This window comes from Agelaius tricolor, unplaced genomic scaffold (assembly GCF_023055355.1).
Source record: "Agelaius tricolor isolate 1412-34295 unplaced genomic scaffold, bAgeTri1.0.p SCAF_2, whole genome shotgun sequence".
In the NCBI taxonomy this organism is placed as follows: Eukaryota; Metazoa; Chordata; class Aves; order Passeriformes; family Icteridae; genus Agelaius; species Agelaius tricolor.
Genome location: NW_027269262.1, coordinates 44,752,421 through 44,776,951, shown reverse-complemented (window position 1 = coordinate 44,776,951; position 24,531 = coordinate 44,752,421). Strand labels below are relative to the sequence as shown.

Below are 24,531 nucleotides of genomic sequence, written 5' to 3'. Positions count from 1 at the left end.
TAGCCTGTAGAACTTGCAGCTCCCCGGCTGCAATATATGGAAAACATAGAAATAACAAATAAGGCACTCACTGAAAGTGGGAACAGGCAGGGTCAGTCAGTGGTGAAGTGTACCATGCATTTTGTGTCAACTCAGCAGTTTCATTCAGAATTCATTAAAGAACAGAAAGGTTTTAATTGTATGTATCAGGACCCATTTGAGTTGCAGAACACCAAAGAAAGAGCCTCCTTGGTAAGACTAGATATTCCTAATAGCATACCAAAGTAATGCTCCATCACCATGAGTAGATTTTCAACTAATTAGCTTAGAAAGCTTATTTTGATTTAGTCGCAGTACCCATGATTTATTGGCTCTGTCTAATGATGAAATAGTATTCATTTATGGGTTTGAAGAACATAATATTCAGCATCAAAGAATCCTGCACCCAGGTACCTGAAATTGCCAAAATGACTACCCACAAGGTTTCTGTACATACGTCCAGAGTAACAAAGGAATTAGGGTTTTTTCCTGTTTTATTCTTCAATCTAATACTTAAATATGCTTCTCTTTTTAAGACAGCAACCTGAGGGTAATGATAATAGAATTACGTGGTTTGAATGAATTGAAATATTGTATCATGTTTACCACTATACATATTGTAGACTGAATTCACTCAAGCCTGTTGTTTCCTTGCATTTAGGTATTTTTAATAAACAGATGAGAAACGTTGGCTACACTTTGAAGTAGATGAAGCACTGGTTGATTTCTATTCTGCAAATTTTAAGCTCATGCTTTGATGTTAGCTTTTCGCTTCTTAACTGGGACTGAAGAAAAGACCTAGAGGATTTTACAGTTGAACATAACCAAACTGTCTTGAATAAGTGCATTAGAACAGATAGAGATAAAAGGCACTAAACATTTTATTTCTTTTTAAAAATCTCCATCTGAAAAGATTTCATTTAGACACTGCTTTTTAATAGTTGGTAGTTTTTCAGTAAGCCTCTAAAAGCAGTGTCACTGTAGCTTGAGTAAAGTACATTTGTTTTTACTCTATTTTCCATATTTTTTAACTCCTCCAATGTTACTGGAACATCAAGTCTGTACATTTCTTTCACCATAATTCTCTCAGGTTTATATTTTTGATGTACTGAGATTGGTACTTTTCACCTTCCCTAAGTCAAGGTGCATGATGAGACAGAGAGCACCCTAACCAAACATGCAGATAATGCTAATAGAAAGGTGGTTTGTAACACTTAACACTGGAGCCTCCATTCCAAAGGACTTGCAGATTTCACTAAAACAGCAGCTTCAGTAATTCAACAGGAAAAAATTGCAGAGTTCTGTGTCTTAGGTGGCCTAACCCCCTGTGTCAGGGTGACTTCTGGGGACAACATGTGAAGTCCTGAATGATTATGAGCTGCAAGGGTGGAGTTAAGAAAACTGGCAGATGAGGAGGGGGGGTAAGGAAGATCTAATTGCAGCCTCAGGTTCTTCATAGATGTTCAGAAAATCAGAGGAATCAAATTCTCCAAGACCTTTAGTCCCTTCTGACTGTCCTTTCTGTTTGTTGATGAGCATCTGCTCATTAAGTGCAATTTAGAAGTTGATTTGCTTGAAGATAAATTGATCACATACTTCAGTTTTGTTGGGGTTTTTTTGATGGATATTGAGTAGTAGGGGGATAATGCTGAGAGAATTGAAGCCAAAAGTGCAGTCTGATTTTGAAGACTGTTTCCTAGATATGCTTTGCATTGTGTGAACAAGCAGTTCCTTTGGAGCAGTTCCTTTACAGCACAACAGTTAATGCAGATGAATAAGTCATACATGAATAGTAAAATACAGCAGCAGAATAAGTTTTTGTAGAATTTTTTAACATCCTAGGTTTAGCAGTGTACATCATTTTCTGTTTGTTTCAGCTCTGTAGTCTTTCCCAGATGAGCATATGCTTTTATGATTCATGCAGTTGTGTGCTATTTTGGGTTTAGTAACCAGCAGGAAAGCTAGATATAAAAATCATTCCTTTGTAGATATAATAAGAAAACTCATTATAAAAGTATCCTATATGCAAAACCTTTCCTAAGTATCTGTTAAAAATGACAGACAAAAATTCAGTCAGCCTGACAGACAGCCTGTTCACAACTAAGGCAGAGGATGTACAGGACATAACATGATCAGTGTAGCAGCCAGGCACATTGCTTTGGAGGGGCAGTTTGGTTTTTTGTAAATTGTTTGAAAATCTCAGCTGTATACTGCATGAAGAATTTGTATGGGATACTCACTTCAGTCCTCAGCTTGTATAGTCATGGCATTGCTTTTTTCTGTGGGATCTTTGTTTCTTTGGGGGTCATGGGCAGTTGTTGCAAGCAATATAAAAGTGTTTGAGGCACTACCTTCACCTAAGCAGAGCTATTTGCAGAGTTGAAGGCCTTGCTTACAGTAGAAGAGATGCACTAACACACTCTAAAATCCCCAGAGAGCAGGGACCAAATTGTATTCAAATGTGTTTGCTAGACTGTCTTAAAATGCAAGTTGTTTTGTCTATTCCTGGATTTCATTATGTTTTAAAATTGGTTTTTAGGATATAAGGTCATTTCTGTTTAAAGGGTGTGATCTCTTCAGTCCTCACCACTGCCTCATATGCTCTTAATCCTCTCCCTTGCCTGTGTTTTTGTGTCTATTTTCAGGGGAGTTGAGATATTCCTCTGAGCAGATGCCCTGTCTCCACAGACCCCCCAGCTGAGCTGTCAGAGCATCAAAGGCTCCAACATACACTAAAAGTCCTCTCTAGTCCTGTAGCACTGGAATGTCCAAAATTTCTCCACCACTGAAAATCCCAGACTAATGCATAATAGCAATAAATTAGGAAGCTTATATTACTTATTATTCAAAGAGAATAAAATCTTTTATGTGCCAACTGGCTCAAGACAGGAAATACATTTTGAAGTAGAAAAGCTGTAAACTACCAGTTACTAATATTTTTGACATTTAGTCCAGCCTAGACATGATATGCCATAATTTTGCTATTTGTTTATGAGCTATGTATGATGGCCTCCAGTTTGTGGATTTCTAATGAGAATAAAATACTGGCAGCTGCATTTTGAGATGGGGAAGGGAAAATACAAGCAGTAAGAAAATAAAACTTAGCGTACACTCTTCTGGTATCCAGACTGCTACCCAAAGTCACATGGGAAATTACTTACACAATCAGCTTCTCATTCATACTTGTCTCACTACATCCATGTCCTTGTAGACTGTGGCAAATCACCTGAACAGTGAGCATGTGGAGGGCTACAAACACAGCCCCTATGATTGAAGGTGCAAAAAGGTTTCCTATTATTCAGATTTTTCTTTCAGACCAATGAAGGGGACAAATGAAAATTATGCTGAAGCTGTAGTGCCCTGAAGTCAGCAGCAAAACCCCTGTGGAGGACAGTAGGGAAAAAAAGGTCATCAGTGCTCTGTGTTCAGCCTTGCTGCTGACCTGTTCTGTGATCATGGCACGCATCTGAAGGCCACAGTTTGCAAAGCAGCCTAGTACTTAAATATAGAGATGAGCATTTCTCTTGTTACTAAAAGTTTCTGACCAATCTAGTGCTTACTTACTTAATTTTGTTGGAAGTTTTTGAAACCTGTTAATACCTAACCTTTGAGCTTGCTCTCCTGCTATGTGGAAGCTCTCCAGCAGTCTGTACAGATTGTGTTTGTAGGGGTGCTTTTCAGCAAGGCTCAGGCTTTTGAAGATTTCAACCCTTGTGTCTTCAACAGAGAGGGGCTCACGAGATTCGGGAGATACGTCAGTTCCACTTCACGGGCTGGCCAGACCACGGTGTCCCATACCATGCCACAGGCCTGCTGGGATTTGTACGGCAGGTCAAATCCAAGAGTCCACCCAATGCTGGGCCTCTGGTTGTTCACTGCAGGTAGGTAAAACAGAAACCTCTCTGCTGTGGTTTGCATTAAACTCAAGACCTGCTTTTGCTTCTCCTTTACTGTGCATTCCCCACACAGGCTGCTGAAGCCACTGGAGGTTTTCTTGGTTTCAAAGGACAGGTGTTTGCTAAGGAAGGCAGGAGCCTCCCCTGAAATGGAAAATGTAAATCCCCTCCCCCCGCCTTTTCCAAGTTGCTATAAATTTTAAATTAAGGGGCTCTCAGGCAAAAAGTATGGGAGCAGGGAATAACAGTTCTTTAATAGGGAAAAAAATTAAAAGATAAACAATACAGTAAACTAAAACAACACTGACAGAGTCACAACACAACAACAACCTGACACCCTGTTGGTCAGGGTCTTGGTAGCAGTCCAATTTGAATTGTGGCTGCAGTCCTCCTGGAGTGTCAGGTGTGGTTCTGTTGGAGCAGGGATCCTGTAGAAAAAAGGTGTAGTCTTCCTCTGACGATCCAGGGTCTTCTGGGAAATCCAGTGGAGAAAAGCAGTGCTGGTGTTCCAGAATCTTCACATTATATCTGGATAGAATGCTTGTCTCTCCCCTCTGGGCGGAGCATCTCACAATGGGATGCTATAGTTCTTATCAGTCATGCAGTGACATTCAATAGCCTGTTATCAGCAGATTTCTCCCCAGTTGTGGAAGAGATGAGGAAGACTGCCCACTTAACAGAAGACAACTTCCATACAGATGGTAAATAAATACAATTTGCTTGACAATCCAGAACAGAGGTCTACTCAACCAATAACTTTAAACAAGAATACATATATGACATATATAAAAAACATATATAGAATATATAAATGAGAGTAAAAAAGCTGAGTCTGAAGTTCTGCAAGTGCCCGGCTCAATTTCAGTAATCATCCAATTGATCAAGCACCTGTGAGATGAACCCTTACACCCTTTACATTTCCAATACACTGCTACACATTAACTGTGCTCTTCTTCTCCTTCAGTGCTGGTGCTGGCAGAACGGGATGCTTCATTGTCATTGACATCATGCTAGATATGGCAGAACGAGAGGGCGTCGTAGACATCTACAACTGCGTGAGAGAGCTTCGATCCCGCAGAGTTAACATGGTGCAGACCGAGGTATTGCTCATCTACTGGAATACTGCTCTGCAAGAAAAAATTCTTTTTTAGCCCTTCTAGCCCATAAAGATACAGCTTTCTAGTTGGCACTCTCCAGAAAGCATTTTACTCAGTCACATGCAGAAAATAATCTCTGCACAAACCTGAAGAACCCTTTCCCAAACAAGTGCAGCGTTATGCTTCACTGAAGGTTCACAATGTTTCTTAAAAATGGGGCAAATGGGGAATGTTTCCTCTCTGGGAAGGATTCATTCTGGAGTACATCTTCTTGAGGTTTAGTTTCACAATAGCACCTACAGAACCACCCAGAGGAATGAGCAAACCAGAAACATTCTGAGTTTTGTTACAGAGTGTTACTGCACTTCTCTAACTATTTGTAGTTAGTTTAAGCCAATCTTTATATATTCATTTTCTAATGAGTGGGATAAAGTTTTTTAAACTGTGGTTGTTACTTCTGGTCTTGCTTCAGTGCTGGTAAACTGAAGAGTGAAGTAGCAACCATATTAGTTGCTATGTTTTATTTACCAAAATACTAATGGTCTATGCATCCCATGGCAGTAACTATCTATTTTAATTGCTTAACCAGGAACAGTATGTATTCATCCATGATGCTATCCTGGAAGCCTGTCTTTGTGGGGACACAACTATTCCAGCTTCTCAAGTTAGGTCTGCTTACTATGAAATGAATAAACTAGATCCTCAAACAAACTCAAGCCAGATCAAAGAGGAATTTAGGGTAAGTAGTGCCTTACATTGCCTAGAAGCTGTAGAGTTTAGCTATAGTAAAGACTTCTGCTTAAGTTTTTATAGACATATGAATTTTGTAACAGGTCTACGAGGGAAAGATGGCAAAAAAAGGGAAAAATAACATGTCACTCATCTCTACTGAGTAATGCTGAATCATAAAATAATGCAGTGGGGTAGTAGTAAAATATTCATTTTACTCGAGGGGAGTATGTCAATCCTTCTGCTGTCCTTTCTCCGGAAGGCAGGCTACTCCACAGCTGTCTGTGAGGTTATTTTCCATAATCGTATGCTCCCAGGATTTCTCTGCTTCCAAAGCCTGCTGACTGTGATGTGTTTTCATTTCTCTGCATATTGATTCCCGCTGAAGCTGAATGCTGAGCTGATCTATTCTTAAATATTTTGGGTTGCTTTCAGTGCTGTGTTAATTTTTCCGTTGCATTGTTTACTCTCCTTGAAAGACTTTAAATATGGTGACTCCGACGCTGCGCGTTGAGGATTGCAGCATCGCGCTTTTGCCGCGAAACCACGAGAAGAATCGCTGCATGGATGTGCTGCCTCCAGACAGATGCCTGCCTTTCCTCATCACAATAGATGGGGAAAGCAGTAACTACATCAATGCTGCACTGATGGATGTAAGTCTGCGCCACATCATTAATAATAAAAAGGCAATAAGCAGCCCTCCAAACTGAGCCATGCTAGAAAATGGAGTCAGCCTAAGAAGGAAAACCTTCTGGCTTGTTTTGTTTCCCAGAAGCGTGGCACAAAATCTTTAAACTCCCAAGTACATTTAGGATCACACATATGTTATGTCACAGCCAAGGTTCCAAAGCCATGCTCAGAGAGCAATTCAGGGAGTTTTGATAAATTGAATGTGTCTGGATTTCTCCCTAGTGCTTGAATTTTTAACCATCTGGCCAGAAAAAAGAGTTACCTATTAAGAGATACAGGCAGTTAAATAGAATAATAAGGTTTGCAGCAATATTTCAGTTCCCTTTGTTTATAATTTAAACAGTAATTAACAAAAAAAATAATTGTCTGTCAACACAAGATAGTACACAAGCCATTACTTCAGCCTTCCTGTTTATTTCTGCTTGAATGAATGGTTCCTCTTCATGTGTGTGTGGAGTTTTTCCCCAAATGCATCTATGGCAATTCTAATCCTTGTAATAGAGTAACACTAAAAAGACACTTAAACTGCTTTTACAGTCTGTAGATATTTATAGCCTATTTTTGACAATTTACAGCTATAATCATTACTGTTGTCAAACACATAAACAACAAGAAAAAAGAGGTTAGTAAGGAAGGAACACATTGTAAATGGCCTTTTTAAAAAGTGAAGCTAGGGTAATAACAGTTTATTGCAGTTTTTTTTATTTCTTTCCTTCCAAGTTCTCAAAGCCTTTTCCTAAAATAAGCTGAAGTTCAAAACACTCCTGTGAAAATGTATCTTTGTGTTTATCTATGTAGAGAAACTGAGAACAGAAGTGTAATTGACTTGTCTAGCTTCTCACAGTAGGTCAATGACATTTCATGTTAGAACAGAGCTGCCTTAATTTACGGTCTGTGATTGTGCCATTACATTGTCTTCTTTCCTGGAGACTTCAGTACTGTTTTGTTCCACGAATTAAGTAATTCTCAGAAAGAGCATTACTTAATACTTGCTTTGAAGATGCTTCCCTTCTTCACTATTGAAACAACGGGCTACATGCAGATCTGTGTCTGGGCAAAAGGCTCCAGGGAGGAGGTGATGTGGGTTGCTTTCCACCTGAAGCATGCTTCTGCAGCATCCCTGCACTGATGGACAAGAGCAGACATTTGTCTCTAAACACTCAATCTCCAGCAAGCAGGATGAAGTGTTTCCCCCTGTCCACTTGAATCCATTGAGGTGTTGTTGAATCACCTCATGTAAGCCTTTCAGAGCTCACTTCAAGAAAAAGGGGTAGCAAACATAGTTTTCTTTATTCAGTATCAGAATGAGTTTGACAGTAGTTTTCCCAAAAAACCTTCTGAGAATCCTAATTGAGTGAATCATGGAGACCCCTTTGGACATCCTCTCATCTGCATGAAACTTCCAGCAAGGCAGGACCAGAAGGATAGAAAGCAAATGCCTAATGTAGGAGCAGCATCAGTACCTGCTGGTTGCCATGTGCTGAAACAAAGAACCAAAGTTTTGCATGTCTGCATCTGTACCCAAAACACAGTGGAATCATTTTCTGTGGTCTCCTCAGTGACTTTCTGTGAAAGAATGATCACAGAATATCATGAGTTGGAAGGGACTCTTGTAAGGATCACTAAATCCCATAATTGCTAGGGTTGGAAGAGACCTCTGGAGATCCTGTGGTCTGACCCCTCCTGCCAAGCAGGGTCACCCTGAGCAGGTGACACGGGAACGTGTCCAGGTGGGTGTTGAATGTCTCCAGAGAGGGAGACTCCATGACCTCCCTGGGCAGCTCTGACACTTCCGTGTAAATAAATTCTTCCTCTCCTTCAGGCTGGAACTTCTTGTGTTTTAGCTTATGGCCATTGCTTCTTGTCCTTTCACTGGGCACCACCAAGAGGAGTCTGGCACTATCCTCTTGGCACCTGCCAAAGTCAAAGCCACCAAAGTCGAAATCCTGGCCTTGCACAGGACAGCCCCAGGAATCCAACCACTTGCCTGCGGTAGCTGATCTGATTGGATCTCTGTTGTGGTGCAAATGGTTCAGTTCAAGGCATGTAGAGACTTCCCTGCCCTCCTTAATGAAGGCAGTGGCACCCCCTCCCAAAAATTGCCCCAGTATGGCCACAGTAGCTTTCAACACTCAGGAGGATGTAAGTGAAAATGCTGGTTTGAGATCCACAGTGGAAAAGTTCCAGCAAACAGCTCAGTCAATGACATACTCTGGTACTAAAAGAAACAAAGAGCACTGAAATTTGTCCCCTGGGTATCTTCACTGCTGTCAGATAGACCAGAATTTCAACAATATTTCTGAAGAATAACTAGATATTTCCTTTCACAGGCATCATTCAAATTTAGAGCTAAATGCAAACAGCCAAGATTAATCTGTCCATTAACAGCTCAAAACAAACCCGTTGCTCAGAATCTTGTAGGAGTTACATTGGAAGCAAAAGCCTCTGATGATTTTACTCCATGCCTGTGGCATGAAATATACTTCAAAAATGTAACATTTGCAGAAGTTATATCCTTCCCAAATGCAGTTTATTAACTTTGAAGCATATAAGATCTCAGGAAAGAGCTGAAAACAATATATTAATTATACAGAAAATAGAAATAATGCTTTCAGTCCTGAAGTTTTGGGGCTATGACTGACATTCTGCTAAATGGATTTTTCTCTCTTGCCATTCTTCTCATCATCTTGTTACTTCTTTGCAGAGCTACAAGCAACCATCAGCTTTTATAGTTACGCAGCATCCCTTACCAAATACTGTCAAAGATTTCTGGAGACTGGTCCTAGATTATCACTGCACTTCAGTAGTTATGTTGAATGATGTGGATCCTGCACAAGTAAGTCCAGAAAAATGCTTCATTTAAAAGAGGAGTGCTAGTGCCTCAGCATTACAGAACAGCTTTAGGATGTAATTAGTTGTTTTTAAAACAACATTAAACACTTACACACTAAAACATTGATTTGTAGCTTGCAGATACTCATAGGGGAAGAGGAATAAATCAGACCATCAGCAGCTTCTCCTCCAGAATGTTAGTACACACAGACATAAATGCATGCACCTGTTATTTATTTTAAGAGAACGTGTTTTGGGAAGGGCTGCTAAAACCCAAAAATTAATGTTGTAGAATTCTGACTCAAGTCTGAAACATGCTATAGTGGCCAAAATTGTAACAGAAGCCAACAGCTATTCATTAGCCTGCCTGAAACAGGTCAGTGACCTTGGTCTCCTTAGCAGGGAATAGGTGTTCCCAGTGTGAAAATCTGTGTTGAGTGTTGCACAAAATGATGTCATTAGCAAGGAGATAGGAACTAAACTAGGAGAGAGGAGCTAAAGATTGGAGACTAAGCATCCTTTGGAAAAGAGGGCAACGAAACGTGTAGGGGAATGTAATTACCTTACAAAAGAGTTGCACATGCGGAACATGTTGTTCAGAAAATTGGAAAACTGAACCTACTGGTTGGCAATTTAATCACTAGGATTAATCACTTAGTGTCCCAGAGCCTGGCTCACAACTGCACAATTCCAAGTTCTTACAAAGATAAAATTTCCTTAGTTCCAACAAACTGCACCAGCCCTCTGCTGGAATAATATGGTGGTAATCTGGATTGTTAATATGTAAATATTTGTTAATTAATTGTTAAGAGCAATTGTGAATTTTTAGAGCAGACTGCAGGTCATTTAATGATCAGAATCTTTTTAGCTTTGTTCATTATTGCATATACTTAAAAAAACATTTCCTCTTCTTTTTAACATGTTTTTAAAAGATACTGATCTTCCTTTTGGTCTTCCAAAGGAACATGTAGGAATTCCACACACTGTTTTAAAGACTGAATTTCTGATTCTTAGCCCTGTGCTGTCTAAAGGGAGGAAAAACAGAAATGAAAGACAAAAACTTTTATTCATGAATCTAAGATTATTTTCTGAGTGAATAAGGAAAGACTCAAGGGAGACAGACTGTTAGGGACTGCTGAACAGAGTGTTTTTTAATTTGTTGGCTGTGTTTTGAATTTACAATAGGGCATGCTATTCCAAGCCTGTATTAGCCTCACAGGATTTTAAAGCTATTGGGATATGCAGTTAATGCACCTGCCTCTGCAGCATGTTAAACCTTTTACCTCTTAATGTGAGTAACAATCTTTTCATTAGGAATAAATCTCAAAACCCTCAGAGCAAACAGAAGTGGAGAGAGGGCAAAGCTTATTAAAAACACACATTGCACTCAGATTTATTAATAATTACTGTTATGATTATTATTTATGTATATATGAAGTGTTTACAGTTCTGTTTAGATATTACCATTTATGTGGATTGTTGTGCTCTATTGGGAAATGAAATTCAACCCTTCACAGTGGCTCTGACTTGAAGAGAGTCGCTAGCATCACTTGCATGCAAAATGTGCAGACTTAAATGCTTTTGGTTTCTTTAGAACTTGAAAATCATAGCTTCCTAAAACAGCCCCAGCAAACTGCTCTGCTTATTATCATTTAAGCATTTTTCAGAGATCTGATAGAACTGTATTCCTATGTATTTGAAAGATGTGTACTAAACTGTGCACATGTTAAATGATCTGAGCACTGGCATTTGCAACCGCAAATGCATTACATTTTGCTATCCTGTACACCAGCATATTTCATAATAAAAATTCGTGTAAGATTTAGACAATATTTGGAAAGCAGTTGTCTCAGCAGACCACATCATACGGAGGGTTAAAAAAATGAAAATATATTTTCCTACTCAAAATTTCTGAGTTTAACTTGTTAAAGTGATACCCTGCAAATCAGACCCTGTTTTCTTTTTTAACTGGTGTAGTAAATGATTATGTTTTCCTAAAATGTAGTCATCTCTAAACAGCTTTGTTGAGGACTAAGTATTGTAAGAAATGCAAAACAACATCTGGAGTAAATGTGATTTGTCAGCTCAGCTCTGGATCACCAACAGCAATGCAGCAGAATGAAGACCACAGCTGTTTTACTGATTGAAATAAAAAGTTCCAAATATGACATCAATGCTTCTGCAAGCAAACCAAATTTCATGATTTCATATTTCATTTTGGTGAATGCTTACAAAAGCTACATGCTCAAACTGCTCTAAATATCCCTGGCAAAAAAAAAAAAATCATTAAGATTTTTATGAAAAAAAAATAGGCAGATTCTAGCTTCAAAAACCTTCTTGCAAAGCGTTGATTCAATCTTTAAAGTATTAATACAGATGGTAATTGGTTCATGGATTAAGCCATTGTTATATTATTAGACACTAAAACCATGCAAGATAATAGTAATTTTACTTTGTGATCTTTAGATACCTAGAAGTAATTTTTTCTGAGAACTGAAGAAAGCATAATTAATATTTTCAGGTGTCACTAATAAGATGAAATTAAGCAATTATTGAAAGTTTAAAGCAATGCTAATATTATCGGTCCAGGTGAAAAACGTGCAAGTCCTGAGTTTTGAGAATTTATATACCTTTCCTAGCATAAATCACATGCAGTTTGAATTATTAGCAGCTATTCAGGGCAGTTGGAGGTCCCAGGCCTCTGGTCTTTAGCCTCTGCTGTCTCCAAGATATGGCAATATTTGTCAGCCTCTCCCTGTCTTGTGATAATATATTGTAGAAGTAATGCTGAGTGTCAGAAGTGTTTTACTCCAGGCACCAGACACTGAAAGTACAGCAGCAAGAACCAGCATGTTAGGTACATGGAAAGGCATTATGAAAGCAGAGTGCTCAAAACCAAATTTGGTGCATCGTGTGTTTTATAAAGATACTGTGCAAGAATTCCAGTAGTACATGTATGACAAATTCAAATACAGATGAGCATATTGAGGCAGCTTGAAATCCAAGGTGATTAACTGTGTTCTTTTTTGTCCATGGTCTCCTATAGCTCTGTCCTCAGTACTGGCCAGAAAATGGAGTCCACCGGCACGGTCCTATTCAGGTGGAGTTTGTATCGGCTGACTTAGAAGAAGACATCATCAGCCGTATATTCCGAATTTATAATGCAGCCAGGGTAAGGATCTTATTTGCAAAACAATTTTGTCTCAGTAGATGAGTTGAGTCTACTCAAATCATAAAAATGAAAGCTAAACTCACATAGAACCATTTTCATTTTTCAGCATATTTATTTGAAAGCAATGGCGCAATACTGAGTCACAGCACAATTACAGAGGATAAAAAAGACTTCTATGTATAATAAAAGTAAAAGAAAAAATTTAATACATATCTCAAGTGTGTTAAATGCAAATGAAATAAATGCAGCATTCAGATTGTATGATAGCCAAAAAATGCTGAAATCAGTGCTGTTTTCAATAGTTTGAAATTAGCCATCTTGTATATTTGTATCCTGTGTTATGTGAAGAAAGCTGTGCACCAGTTTATGTTAGTTATGTTTTTCAATAGCAATCCCAGCCTCTTAGTGAAGATCCTCTCCCAATAACCACACTTCATAACATATGTAACCACTTCAGAAGGGCAAGCAAGTTGTTCTTGTATCCAGCTTTTATGCTCCCATAAAGTTGACAGAAGGCTAAACAAGGCATGTCTTTCAAGCTGAGTGGAAAAAAGATTCCACCACAGACCGGGTATCTGTTCCCATCCAGGGAGCCTTTGCAATGGACTCATATCAGCCACCAAAAAGCTGTAGTTAGGAATAAGCAGCGCTCCCTTCAGAAAAAAAATCAAGAACTTCCCTGGGAGCTGTTAGCTCGCTGGACAGGGAAGGACACCAAAAACATGTTAATATCCAAACAGGGAAGCAGATTGTAAAGCTTCAAATACTTCCTTAATACTGTGAAGGCCTGGCATTTGCAGTAAATGCGGCAATATAAAAAACACAGCCTCCAGCAGGCTGTGACCTTCAGCAAGCACTGGGTCTGGCTGCTTTGGGAAGAGGAGCCATCAGCTGAAAGAAACTGGACAGGAAATCAGTAGACTCCAGACTGACATAAAGCACACAAAACCAATTGGAGAGCACATCTAATGCCACATCCAGTTTTGTTTATTCCCATATCGTGTTAATCTTACATCCTCTCTATTAACTCTTACTCTACAGAATAAAATATAATGTCAGCGTTTCTGTGTGTTGTTCATTTTAGGAGTGGCACTAAAATGCCCTCACTTTGCACAGAAGTGGCAAACTCTAGACTACAAAACCAGTTTTCATGTGCATGTTTATCATGCCCTTTTCAAAGGACTGTAGTTTTCTGCCACTATCACTTGTTCTGTGCTCCTTTTTTATTTTAAATCACCATAAAGCAACTGTTCAGTAATGCTTCACCAGAGGGGTTCTGACTGCTGCAGTAGAACACAATAAAATAAAATGTAGTTAGATATTTTTTATAAGCCAGAAACATCTGAGGGTTCAATTTGGTTTTCTTAATGTTTCCTGCTTCAAAATATCTTGAGAGGGTTTGACCTTTCTTGTAAAAAAGGGACAGAAACACATAAACATTCTTAAAAACACTGAAGCTTATATATGAAAACAGTATATAATTGAAGTTATGTTACAGCTGTCTTTCCTACCAAGTTCCTCCTATCTTATTAATTATTTGCTTGATTGTGCAGCTGTACTATTGCTATATTTTAGCCTATCGTGTAACAGTCTGTTTAAAAACTCTTGTTCTAACAACTCCATTGAAAATTAAAAGTCATCAATCCTCAAGGGCAGTTGAAATTACATTAGCAGTTTGTCAGCAATCATCTGCTTGAACAAGTTCCCTTCCTGATGCAAATACCTGAATTTCGTGCCAGACAAATACTGTTACTTTTCCTGCTTTTGTCCGGATCCCTGCAGCCCCAGGACGGCTATCGGATGGTGCAGCAGTTCCAGTTCCTGGGGTGGCCCATGTACAGGGACACTCCTGTTTCCAAGCGCTCCTTCTTGAAGCTCATCCGTCAGGTGGACAAGTGGCAGGAGGAGTACAACGGGGGAGAGGGACGCACGGTTGTGCATTGCTTGTAAGTATGGAAACAGAAGAGAGGGATAAGGGAATACTGTCACAGAATTTGTGCCAGTCTTTAAAAGATTTGTAACGAGGTGAAGAGGCATCTATCTAATCTGGGGCTGAATAAATAATACAACTGCTCATTTAAAAGCTTCGAATGCAAGAGGAATTGTGTCATTTTAATGCAGATTCATGAGTTTCCCCATCTGTCCTTTGTTAAAGCCCTATGAAAAGATGATGGGTTCGAGTTAACTCTATTTTACATAAAAATGTCCAGTGACTCTTGCAAATGGGAAAGTTGCATACTTATTCACAGTAAATCAGAAATGTGCCTTCAGAGCAATGTACCTTTTATTTCTGCAGATAAGGACGATAGAAATAAGTAGTTTTGGAGGGGTGATTCATTTTCCAGGCATAAAGCACAGGAGTAAAAGTGGTGTGATAGACCAGTTACGATGATCCTGTAATTGCCTTACCTTTCTCTAATAATGGTATATTTTTTTGTCCTCCTCTGACTTTGTGCTCCACTCATGCAGACTCTCATTCACTCTGCCACCATCCTTCTTTTGGTACAGTTTAATACTTGTACGTGCTTTTGCCCTCAGAAGTAGCTGATCTTTTGGGGCTGAGTCTTCAGCAGTTGAAGTTGTATTCATCTTCTTCTAAACATCTGTTTAAAGATGTTGCCATGATAGAGAAGGGACCTGCAAACAGGAAAACCATGTTCAGAAGTTGGGACCCTGTGTCAGAATGATGGAGGAAAATTTAAGAGTATATTAATGATTCCCACTATCACTGACCTTGAACAAGTCATTGCTCTTCAGTTTCCCCATCTGTAGTATGGGGATAATAATACTTTCATCAAAGGAGCATTGTGCAGTGTGATTAATTAATGTTTTGAGATCTTTAGCTGAAAAGACCCTTTTGAAGTGCAAATTACTGTTATCTCTGAGGTGGCTGATGATATTAAATAGTTGTACAACATCACACATGCGTCACTTCCAGGCAGTAAAGAAAGAAAAAGCTCTAATATAATCCTTTTAAATGACTTTATTTTAATTAAAATTCTCAAACAGTCCCACAATATCAGGCACTGTTTTGGCAGCAGAGAGCATTCTTTTCATAGTGCCTGGATGTGACAGATGTGCGACGTTGTATCTTCCTTTGAAAATCAACCATTTGCAAAGCTTGTTTGAAAGACCTGCTACCTAACTAGTCTGCACTCTGGTAATTATTAAGGTTTATTATTTTCAGTGAAGCACAGCCTAAAGATTCTGATTAGAATAAGTGTAGAAATAATGGGGCTTCCAGAAAGAAAGAGATTCTCTTGAAGATTAAAAATAACCAGGGATAAAGTATTATTAAATACTGTATTTGATCATGTATATGAACATATGTGCCTGGCTTCTTTGTTAGCAATTCGCTTCGGGTTCTCATCCTCTGATAACTGTGGGCGGAGGGGGAATACATCTGCCTTTAGAAGCAGTCCTTGCCAGGCAGCCAGCCCCTCTTCCTGCTGCCAGGAGCTGAGATAACCAGCCAGGGGGACATGGCAGCACCACCCAGTGCCATACCAAGTGCAGCCACCAGGACTCCCCCAAATGGGACTTCTGGTGCTTTTGCAGTTCCTCCAAAATGCCTTTGTGTCCAGCAGGAAAGCACCAGAATCTGGAATTAAAGAGCTTAAAGATTCGCTTTCTCTGTGGTATTTCCAGGCCTGATGCTCGTTGCAGCCATGTGTGTTTACAATGCAAAGCAGTGTTGAACTGAAACTAAAAGTACTTTATCCTTATTTTAGCATCCTCTTTGTGCTGTCTCCAGTGTTCACTGAAGGGTGGTGCAAAACTCAGCCATTCAACTGCCTCCAGGCTGTCAGCCTGCTGACTTCTGAATCATAGCTTTGAGATCTTTCAGCATGCCAGTTCCAATTAAAAATCATGTTTTGCCTGGAGTTGGGCAGCCTTTGGGGCCAGAAATGTTCTGTGGTTTCTCCCTACTGGAACTCTTGCCTTCTGGAGCCATCCCTGTTGCTGTACAAACTTGTGCCACAGAGTCCATTGTAACTGAGCCATTTTACCACTTTCGCTGCAGGAATGGAGGTGGCCGCAGTGGGACGTTTTGTGCAATCAGTATTGTTTGTGAAATGCTTCGACATCAGAGGGCTGTTGACGTGTTCCATGCTGTGAAGACACTGAGGAATAATAAGCCTAACATGGTGGACCTTCTGGTAGGAGCTTTTTAACTGCACCATTAAATAGAAAATGTTCTTTTTCTCAGAAGAGTCAGTAAGATTTCCAGGATTTGCAGTGGGAGTTGTTCACAAAGCAAGCGAGTCATTTTCAAAGGGGATAATGAAGTCACTTCACTTGTAAGAGTATTTTTACACTGCTTTCTTCCCAAGGAGACTTTGTCTCTGTTCGTTTGAATTTTTTAAGAGTTTTAAACTTTCAGATGAACATCCTTATTAATTTTCTGTTCTAGCAGGCTGAACCAAGTGGAGAGCAGCACTTGCATGGTAGAAATAATAGTTATGTAAAATTAAATGCCAGATTTTCAAATTATATATTTTATAAATAGCTTAATCGCCTAATATTTATCAAAGCCATGAATTTCAGTTTGACATCCAGAATATAGCATTTAATTATGGTTGCTCTATCTCATAGAAAGATTAAAGAAGTTCAGAAACAAGGGGCCATGTGCAATTATTTTCCTAGAGAGTGTTTTATGAGCTTTTTTCCTAAATGGAGAACTGCTGAAGTGCCAGCTGCTGTGCCAGAAGAGCTGCAGAACAGCTTAAACCAGCAGGTTCTTACACTCCAGTGTGTAGTTTTGTACTTGGAGATGGGTGTAGCTCGATGCCCTGTTCTGAAGCCTGGGCTATAAAAGACACTTTTACAACATCCTGCTGCAGAGGTGGCTGCTTAAGAGGCAGCTGCATTTGATTTAGTATCACAGGCAGCAGGAAGCAGCATCTGGGCATTTTCAGGGATGTTAACCCAATCTGAGCCAGTTTTGCAAGCTCTGGTTAAACAAATTGGGGTCATTTCAGCAACTTTTCTGTAGCATGCCCAGGGTGAGGCAGGTGACATCTCACTGAGTTGGCCCAACCTCTTGTAATTTTAGGAGGGGACCCCCTTAGATGAGCTGAGTGTGGCACACACTGGAGAGTAGGCAGAGAGAGCCGGACTTCGACACACAGGTGAAAGCAGGCAGGGAGGGATATCCACCTCCCCACCACATGGATGTCTGTGCCTCCCCTCTCCTGTGGGAGGGTGGCTCCCACCACATTCCCCCATCACACTGCTCTCTCCTAGCCTGCCTCTGAAGTCCCAAACCCTCCCCAAGGCCCAGCTCTGGCCAGGCAGATGAAAAAATGCCAGATGTTGTCAGCTGTGCAGAGCAAGGAGGGAGTTCATGAGCAGCACCAGCAGTGTGGAGCTGTGAGTCTTGTGTCAGTGAGAAACTATCAGACTTCCACTGTGATGGGAGGGAGCAGCTTGACTGGCTTCTTTTCCTCTCATTTATATCCTCTGGAGAAGAATCATCGTGGTGAGAACCATCCATTTTTATTTCCTAGATATTAAGAAAAATGTCCTTCTGCTTCATTCATGTAGTATAGTTTATACAGGGATTTGTCAGGCCTGCTGTTCTCCATCCTCCTAGAGCTTAAGCCCACAGAACTCTCTGATCTCTTATTCATTTATTTTACAGAAATAAAATGAAAATTACCAGTGTAGAAGTACAGTTAAAGAAAATGCTCTCTATAAATTCCCATTTTTGAGAGTTCTCCAGGTATAGATTTGTCAGGCAATTGTCTCCATTTTTCAGCACAGATTTTTTTTAAATCAAAAAAGCTAAACGTGTTATTTTAAATAAAAAATGTACCTTTTAGTAAATTGAGAGGGGTATTGGGAATGTCTGGAAGGCATAGAAAGGCCTTGTAGGGCCTTTTTTTATTAGGAAATTTCAAAGCACTTGCAGAAGAGATCAGTATTGTTTTCCTTATTTTTACAGACAGGGAAATAAAGGCAAGGGACAACCAGGATTTTTTCCATTATCACATAATGCACTGACTGAGCAGAGTTAGAATGACATCTCTTCAGTTGTGGTCTGCCACCTTGCAGGAACAAATATTTGAATTAGCCAGGTTTCAATTTCTGTGTAAATTGCTTCATGGTAAAGGGAATTGGGAGACTTGAGTTCTTTTCCTGATCTTGGTACTGACTTTATCCTTTATGACTCTTCTTATATTAATGTGTTTTTTGCCTCAGTTTCTCTACTGGTAAAAGAACAGTAATATTCATCTACCTTGTAAAATTTTATGGTAAAAGATGAAATGCTCAAAATCATTACAATGTTTCACAAAAAACAGTTTTAAGACTGCTTTATCAATACATGTCATGCACTTTCTGACTAGATAAAAGGCAGTCTTTACCATCCATACTTAGAGATTTATCTCAGTTTCACTGAAACCTTTGGTTTTCCTCCAAGTGTAAAAACCTGAATGCTACATCCCTACAGTATGGAAATCTAATAATTTGTTTTCAGCTGTCATACAAAGGTAACACATGATATTGCAAAATATCTATTATGAAATGCCCAAAGCATTTGGTGATAAATGTTATTGGGCCTACCCACAGGTGTCCTAGAAAATAAACTTAAATATACCTCTCTGAAGCTAGCTAGTCTAAAGAGACTTTTAATATCCACCATCAAGTGAATAATAAAAATGTACAAAGGACACCAGTGAGTGAACACAGTGGGAAATAAGGTATGTCTGCTCTTTAAGACAGGTATTCAGCTTACTGAAAATGACAGTTATACTGCTAGATCAGTAAATCAGCATAAAATGAGCATGGAAGAGTGGGAATGGATGAGTGGCTGATCTCTTGTTTTGATCTGTTATGTAGTTATAGAACAATTTCCATTTATTTAGAAACATATATGCAATAAAAGCAGAAAAGGAATTTACATAATACTCTGTTCTTTCTTTTCTTCTTTTTTTTTTATTCTTTTCTCATTCTGAAGAAGACACAAGCAGTTTATGGAACCTTGCAGGACTTTAAACCCTCACATACAGCTCACTCATCACTTAGGTTATTGTGCACCTAAGACTTGTCTTCTTATGACATCACATTTCTCAACAAAAGAACTTCTAAATGATCCATGCTTGTTAATAGCTTTTTGATTTTATTAATAGTATATGGTCTTTTGCATGTAAAGTGGACTGACTCTCTTGTCAGCTAAAATGTGACCCAAAATCACAAGTACAGGCCAAATGATTTAATCCTTTAAAATATTTGCTTCAGGGAAAAGAGAATATATCTGAAGATCTTACTACTCGTGATGTTGGGCAAGGCTGAGTGCTGTCAGCTCATCAAATCTGTTGTTGTTCCTAAATGTCAATATGTGCTTAGTTATCCTTTATTAATCAAATAAAGTGCATAAGCAAAAGAGGCATTTCAGTAACAGAAATAGTTGTAAAACTGGCAAGTGTTTCCAAATTGAATTTTCAGAAGCCTGAGCCCTTAGATTCAGGGAACCTGCACTTACTATTTCCTTCAGCTTTTTCTTCATTTAAATATTTGTAGTATTTTTGAGTATTGAGAGTAGCAAGAATGGAAACAGGAGAGGGGTCTGTATGCACATAAAACTGGGAAGTCATCAGTGACTGCACCATTTAAAAGTTTCAGAGTAGACAAAGGTCAGTCAAATCTGTCCTCTCCATTCCATTGAAGATGTGAGAGGGGCCAAGGCATGATCTTTTGTCCCCAAAGATGCAGAGTGGGTTTGCATCCCTCAGGAAGGGGATTTATTTTCCTGGGACTCGATCTGTTTCCAAGCAGCTGCAAATAAAACCAGCAGGTCTGTGTTTCAAGCACAGGACTGGCACCTGAAAACTTAGGCTCTTCACAGTTCCTCTGCTATCCAGGCTAACTTGAGCATCACTGGAAGTTGCTAAAAATTAATTGGAATTAATCCAGTTAATTTAGCTCAGGCCCCATCTCACAAGGCTATTGGGTTGGGTCTGGGCTGCAGATAGAGGACCAACAGTGAGTACTCTTGCCCTGATATGCAGCAAGTGTCTGAATGACATTAAAATAAAAGTTGCAGCTGGGAAGTACTAAACACTGGGTCTATTTTAAGATAAATATTTCCAGGGAGGAATTTCAATAACTCCAATTCTCACAAAGTGCTACATGAGCATTATCACAGATGACAGAAGGGGTTGCAAGTCAATTTGCTTATGTGCAGTCAGTTTTTCTCATACAAGTGCATTACAGCAGCTAAATACTCATCTAACATGAGGAGTACCATAAGTTACTATTTATAGTGTCTATTGTCTGGTTAATATAAAGATTTTCTTATCTGAACATAAATTGGATTTGCCAACTGGCAACAGCTGATAGTAAATAATTTTAACAGAAGAGAAATATTGACCCCTTTTATTAAGTTTCTTCAATAACTGACTTTGTGGTTTCCTTTTGATTTTTCAGGATCAATACAAATTCTGCTACGAAGTGGCTTTAGAATACTTGAATTCTGGCTGATTGTCTAAACAGCACAGACAGAGCTCCTCCTTTCACTACCACAAACAAAGCAAGTCACTTCATGATGTCTGTGTAAACGAGATGAAGACTTCTCAGTGTTATGCTTCTACTGCTTTGTATAATTGGCTCTTTTTAAGAGCCCCAAAAGATGTTTATAAAACCGCTTGCACTGCCCGATTCCCACTCCGAAGCTGCTGCTTGGCACCCCTGTGAGCCTACACCGAACCACGTGGCAGTCCTTGAACACCTTATTCATGCTCAGCCATTGATGTGGTGAAGCAGCATAGTCCTCTGGTAAATAAGAGAGCACAATTATATTCTTATGAAGGAATTTGTACTTTTTCTGTTACATTTCGTTGCCTGTGATTCTCAGTTATTGTCACAGCCTAGTGTACATTTCTGTTCTGTGGAGAATGCTGTCTGGCATTTTGATAATATATGATTTTAGTTATATTTGTATTCTAACACGTGCATAATAAACAAATCATATGTAGCTTATCTGAACTAACAGAAAGACATGTACCAAATCATGATAACTTTGTTGAGTTGTAATTTCTATCCACTTTGTACCATTTCATAGAGAGAATCTTGATAGAAATGCAGTTAAAAAATGCAAAAGACAGGATGCTCAGATTAATATATCCAAAGCTTTTTCATTTGTTTATATTGTAAATATTTTTTGATTTCATCAAATTATTTATTCATTAAAATGATTTTTTTTGGTGAAGCACAGTGAGTGACAATCATTTTTATTAAGCCCTGGAAATGCTTACTGTATGATAGTGTAAACATTTGTTTACCTTGTATGGATTCTCAGCTCAATAAATAATTACATACATGATAAAATTTTGTTTAATTTAATATCTCTTGGCATCTGAGTGCCTCCAACTAAGCCTCTTTTCTAGATTAAATCTAGTAAATACTGAACTACCTCCAGTGAGTGTTTATTGTGTGATCCAGTGTTGGTTCAGCCAATAGTGAGATCATAGATTCAAAGAATCATAGAATGGTTTGGGTTGGAAAGGACCTTAAAGATCATCTAGTTCCACCCCCCCTGCCAAGGGCTGGGACACCTTTCACTAGACCAGGTTGTTCAAAGCCCCATCCAGCCTGGCCTTGAACACTTTCAGGGATGGGGCATCCACAGCTTCTCTGGGCAACCTGTTCCAGTGCCTCACCACCCTGAAAGTGAAAAACTCTTCCTAATATCTAATCTAAATCAGCTCTTTCTCAGTTTTAATCCGTTCCCTCTTGTCCTGTCACTACGCACTCTTGTAAAAAGTCCATCTCCTTCTTTCTTGTAGGCTCCCTTCAGGTACTGAAGGGTTGTATTTAGGTCACCCTGAAACCTTCTTTTCTCCAGGCTGAGCAAACCAAATTCCCGTAGCCTTTGCTGGGATCCCTGGAGCTGGATGCAGCTCATCAGAGTGGAGTAGGATACGCTGTACCAGTATATGAAAGAGGTGAACTGCATGCTTAGAAATGCACAAATGCAGAACCTGAAAGATGCCCTGCTCTGAAGAAGAGATAGTGTTGTGCTTGGTCTTGTCACAGCAACCCTCTGCAGCCCTGGGCATTCCTTGCCATTCCCTGTGTCTGCTGCTGCTGTGGGAGATGCTCTTGTTCTTGAGATGTATGACTGCTGTGAGGGGGATGTAATTCCTTCTGTTAAAGATGTTAAAGACACCAATACTAGAATGGCTGGTGGGAAAGTTACTCCAAAATCATGAAACTGCTCCATTAGTTGACCCGTTGTCAGTGGACAGGTTTACATCACTAAAGCTCCTGAGAATGGCTGTCCTGATCTTCCATGGTGTTTGGATGGTTCTCCTTTCTACAAAGCACTGACCAGTGTCTGAATATGCTGAGAATTGCCTTTGTTGTAGCAACAAAGCAGTAGAAAGGGGGAATGAGTCAGCAATGGCTTGCTGAGCCATCTGCTGGAACCACAGAACATTTTTTTACCCAGAAGTTTCAAGGAGACATTGCAGGCAGAGCAACTGCTCAGTTCTTCCAAAGCTTTATGGGAAACCCAATTCAAGGATGTGGCCGACTGCACAGTATTTCAGCTCTTAAATGATCCTGCTAAGCCGTCTGGAATGGGAGCAGTATCCATATGAATGTATCAATCAACCTGATACATTTTGAGAAGCTCTAAATCTAACAGATCCAGCTTGGACAGAGTGAGTCACAGCTTGTCAACTCCCAGTTCAAAACTACTCTAAAATTTAGATCTGAAGACACAAAGACAGGTTTGCTCTGCATCTGGAAAGCATCTCTTTTAAAGTGTAGCTGGCAGGTACAGGCCATTGCTATAAATTGAACAACAGTACTGAAAAACTTGGGAAATAAAATCCCAGTCCTGAGAAGAATGATGGTCCTTGGATAAACCTTGTAGCATTTCAGCCTGTTGCAGAATGTGCTCTTACTCATTTTAAAACCCTAGTGTTAGGAAACAAAATCCAAACCTCCAACATCATATTCCTCACAACCAGCTTGACAGGCCAGGTATGCCAGCCAAGCACGCTTCTTTGTAATAATTATGGGACCATAAAAAGTTGTGTTCTGTGATCTTTCCATTGAAATATGCATGGACACATCCAGTGTTTCAAAAAGCATAAGTAAGATATGTGTGCCAAAGGAGCCCTTGGACAGAAGTTGATGCTGGCAGTGTGATCCCAAACGTGAAATGCAGCAAGAATCATGGATTTCTCTCCCAAGTGTCAACCAGACATTATTTCAGCAGCTGCACTCGTGCAGACATACTTTGCACAGGTCAGCCTTGGGGGGCTGGGGCAAGGGGTCAAAGGAGATGAGGAGGAAAGAGTTCTGCAGTGTTTCTTATTGTTTTACTGATATTAGTCTTTTTTCCCTAGTTCTTCTGACATAGAGTTTATGTTGCAGAGTCTGTCTGATGTTGTTCCAAAAGGCATTCTGCGAACTTCAGTGCTGTAAAACTGGAGCCAGCCAAAGAAAGCACAGCAAGCAGCTTTGTGTCCTCATTCTCATACTACAGCTATCAATCCATACAAATTAAACAAAAATCCAGGCTAAGGCAAAACAGTATTTGGCCAAGAAGAAAAAACAGATTAAGCTGATCACATGGTTGGAGCACCTATCTGATAAGAAAAGGCTGAGAGAGCTGGGGTTGTTCTCTGGAGAGGAGAGGAGAGGAGAGGAGAGGAGAGGAGACGAGACGAGACGAGACGAGACGAGACGAGACGAGACGAGAGGGAGAGGAGAGGAGAGGCTCCATCGAGACCTCATTGCAGCCTTTCAGTACTTCAGTGCAGTCTACAGGAAAGATGCTGACAGACTTCGTGGCAGGGCCTGTTGCAGTAGGATGGAGGGCAATGGTTTTAAACTAAAAGAGGGACTATTTAGATTAGATGGAAGAAATTTTTTCCAGTGAGGATGGGAAAATGCTGGAACAGGTTGCCTGCCTTAAGAGGTGGTAGATGCCCCTTCCTGGAAACATTCAAGGATGTGTTGGATGAGGTTCTTTGCAACTTGTATCTAGTGGAAGGTGCTCCTCCTGCCCATGGCAGCAGGGTTGGACTAGTGCATTCCAGCTGAACCATTCATTCAGGAGTTAGGAATGGAGAAAATAAAA

General features: G+C 39.7%; 1 protein-coding gene across 7 annotated transcripts in view; it reads left to right on the top strand.

Moving 5' to 3' along the window:
* The window catches only part of PTPRM (protein tyrosine phosphatase receptor type M), a 438,108-nt gene extending 416,344 nt beyond the window's left edge, over positions 1-21,764 (top strand). For all 7 annotated transcript variants that reach the window (XM_071417369.1, XM_071417357.1, XM_071417352.1 and 4 more), the window contains 9 exons: positions 3,745-3,899; positions 4,879-5,014; positions 5,601-5,750; positions 6,220-6,393; positions 9,135-9,266; positions 12,309-12,434; positions 14,217-14,380; positions 16,459-16,594; positions 20,865-21,764. In XM_071417369.1, the coding sequence (XP_071273470.1) occupies positions 3,745-3,899; positions 4,879-5,014; positions 5,601-5,750; positions 6,220-6,393; positions 9,135-9,266; positions 12,309-12,434; positions 14,217-14,380; positions 16,459-16,594; positions 20,865-20,918 (1,227 nt within the window). In that variant the 3' untranslated portion in view covers positions 20,919-21,764. The remainder of the gene's footprint in view (positions 1-3,744; positions 3,900-4,878; positions 5,015-5,600; positions 5,751-6,219; positions 6,394-9,134; positions 9,267-12,308; positions 12,435-14,216; positions 14,381-16,458; positions 16,595-20,864) is intronic.
* The last annotated feature ends 2,767 nt before the right edge of the window (positions 21,765-24,531 follow it).